Source organism: Austrofundulus limnaeus, unplaced genomic scaffold (assembly GCF_001266775.1).
Source record: "Austrofundulus limnaeus strain Quisiro unplaced genomic scaffold, Austrofundulus_limnaeus-1.0 Scaffold347, whole genome shotgun sequence".
Taxonomy (NCBI): Eukaryota; Metazoa; Chordata; class Actinopteri; order Cyprinodontiformes; family Rivulidae; genus Austrofundulus; species Austrofundulus limnaeus.
The window spans coordinates 287713-290641 of NW_013952749.1; the positions used below are offsets into that span (position 1 = coordinate 287713).

The 2929-nt window shown below is 39.3% G+C and overlaps 1 protein-coding gene across 1 annotated transcript in view; it reads left to right on the plus strand.

The window, feature by feature from the left end:
• Positions 1-2929, plus strand: part of galnt9 (polypeptide N-acetylgalactosaminyltransferase 9) — a 127923-nt gene that overhangs the window by 49124 nt on the left and 75870 nt on the right. The window contains exon 3 of the mRNA XM_014022897.1: positions 649-815. Within this exon, the coding sequence (XP_013878351.1) occupies positions 649-815 (167 nt within the window). The remainder of the gene's footprint in view (positions 1-648; positions 816-2929) is intronic.

Sequence of the window (2929 nt, forward strand, 5' to 3'; positions counted from 1 at the left end):
AAACAAGTAAATATAAATAAATAAATAAATAAATAAATAAATAAATAAATAAATAAATAAATCAGGATTCCAAATTTACTACATATTTTTGTGAGTAATAAAGTTGTTCACACCATTTCTGTGTCAGTTAACATTCGGATAATTTGGAAAAAAAGACACTCTAAACTTCAGCCAGCAGAAAAAAAGCTGATTTACTTCTCAACGAGCCTGTCATAAATTTGTCTGTGTTAACACTTGGACTAATTAAACAGATGCAGCTAATCCCATTAAYTGTGTTTCCTGTCTCAGTGTTTTATTTTGGAGGTGGTGCTTTGCACATGCTCATCAGCAGCAGAGCCTTTACTGAAATCATTAGTTGTACCTRACATGTACCTCTTTTTACACCCTTTGTGAACAAACTCTGCTGTTGTACAGACGTTTCTGTGGTTCATCATCACAATTACTTGCTGTGTTCCAGTCAAAGACCTGCTGTTTTGCATGCTGCTTCACTTTCATGGTTTACTGGGGAACAAAAGGGAACTCATCTATCAATAACATTTTAAATTTTACCTGGGACTTTCTTGCTGTGACTAGATGAAAGCCACAAAACAAAGTTTGTGTAGTCATTTTGGCACTGGATAATTTCTCTCTCTCTGTCTGTCTCCTCAGGTGTAAGCAGCTGACATACCCGGACGACCTTCCTCAGATTTCGGTGGTCTTCATCTTTGTGAACGAGGCTCTGTCGGTGATCCTGCGCTCCGTTCAYAGTGTGGTCAACCACACACCGGCACACCTGCTCAAAGAAATCATCCTTGTAGATGACAACAGTGACAGCGGTAGGACATTTTACACTTTCAGTAAAAGTGATGAGTAAAAAATAAAGTGTAAAACAAAGCCCAGCTCTCAGAAAGTGCACTTGCACACACTGGCTGTGTCTCAGTTAAGGGGCTGGCTAAAACCCACAAAACTCAGTTGTCTATTTTTTCCTGTTTAGTTTTCTAATGATGAAATGATTCCTGGGGTATCCTCAGCCATCCGGGATACTCAGGTGCAGCCCACGTTTTTAGGGTTTTGTTGGCTGCATGAGTAGGTGCTTATAAATTGGGACAGCCTGCGGCACGACACAGTGACGTGAGCAGACAAATTCGCCCTACGTGGGCTGTAGCCTCTGAATTGAGACGCAGCCCCTCTAAGCAGCTTGTCTTGACCACATTTACTGACCGCAGAACTGACGCTGAAAGTTATTTCCTGATTCAAAACTCTTTCGAAACATTCACTTATTCAATTATCTTGTAACTTCAATAGAGCCTTTTTTACTTAAATCCATCCATTTATTTAGAATCATAAATCTTTTATTTTTTCCTTGTCTAAAACTGTATTTTTGTTTATTCAGCTTATTGATTTTGTCTTCCCTATTAGAATGTAGGTTAARTGCTCCCGCACTAATTTAGTGATGAGTGTACACATTTAAGTGCATGTTTGTGCACGTGTGTCACTGTTTTTCATGTGCTTGGATTTGTGAGGGAAAAAAGGCATGAGAACTCCAGAGGGTGAACACTTTAGCAGTAGGTTTTAAAATAGCTTAAAAAAAAAAGAACGGGTGAGTGTAGGGGGGGATGGGATTTATCTCTCCTTCTTCAAACTGCTGCATGCTACTGTCTCCATAGCAATGTGGGCAAATCCTTCAGTTGCATCGATGCCGTGACGCCCACACCAGCTGACTGCACTTGGTTCCATATCCCAAAAGCTTTTCAGTTTAGAGGGAGAGGGACACTGAACTAGATTATGGACCACACTTGGCTCTTCTTCACTTGGCTCAGAGTAACAAAGCTGCCTCCCTCAGGCTTGCAGAGGAAAAGGGCACATAAATAACATACTGAAAGAAGGCTGCACAGGAGTCACCACTGTCTCGTCTCTGCTCCCCACCGAGGCTCTAACTGCCTTCCATTAAAAAGGGAGCCGTTAAAAGCTACTAAAACCACAGACATAGAAATCAACCCACCACCATGCCCTGTGTGCCCCCCAAACACAAGTCTTTCTTCACTGTTTTGTCAGCAGTGGATGTTTGAAAAACACTTTCTGGGCATCTGAAGACTGTAAAATGTCACTATTAATCTCAATATTTGAGACACTAAGAAAACATTCAGCTGAGGGCTATTCAGAAACATTTTGAACAATAAGCAATGATGGCAAAAATAGTATTCTTTATAAATCTTGCAAAAAGGTTTTAAAATGCAAGTGATGCACTTTTTTATTCTTTTAATCATAGTCCTCATCCTTGTTTCAAAATATGTTTTTTGCAAGAGTTTTGCTTAGAAGGCTGAATCAAGGTTAATACCSTACAAATAGAATCACCAATATACATAGATACAGTATGTAAAAATACAATTACTCTGTTCTATTCCATTCCATTCCAGTTTTATTTATAAAGCACTTTAAAAACAACAAAGTTGACCAAAGTGCTGTACAAAATAACCAGAAATAAAAACAGACAATACACAACCAATAACAGTAACTTTATAAAACCAACACTTCAAGCTGAGTCAAAAGCCAGTGAGAAAGTGTTTTAGGAGAAGACTTAAAAACAAGAAGAGACTCAATTTGTCTGATATGTAATGGTAAACTATAACACAGTTTTGKGGCAGCAACTGAGAATGAGCTTTCATCTTCCTCTTTGTTTTCGGGACAACTAACCTGATCTGCTGACCTAACAGAGAGCGAGGGAACATTCGGCTGAAGCAGGTCAGAGAGATACAGTGGGGCAAGGCCATGCAGACATTTGAGGACAAACAAAATATTTTTGAAATCTATCCTAAAATGTACTGGAAGCCAGTGAAGAAAAGCTAAAACAGGAGCAATATGCTCTCGCTTCCTAGTACCGGTTAAAAGCTGAGCAGCAGCATTTAAAATCAACCACCGTCTAGAAAGTGACTTCTAGAAAGACCAACAC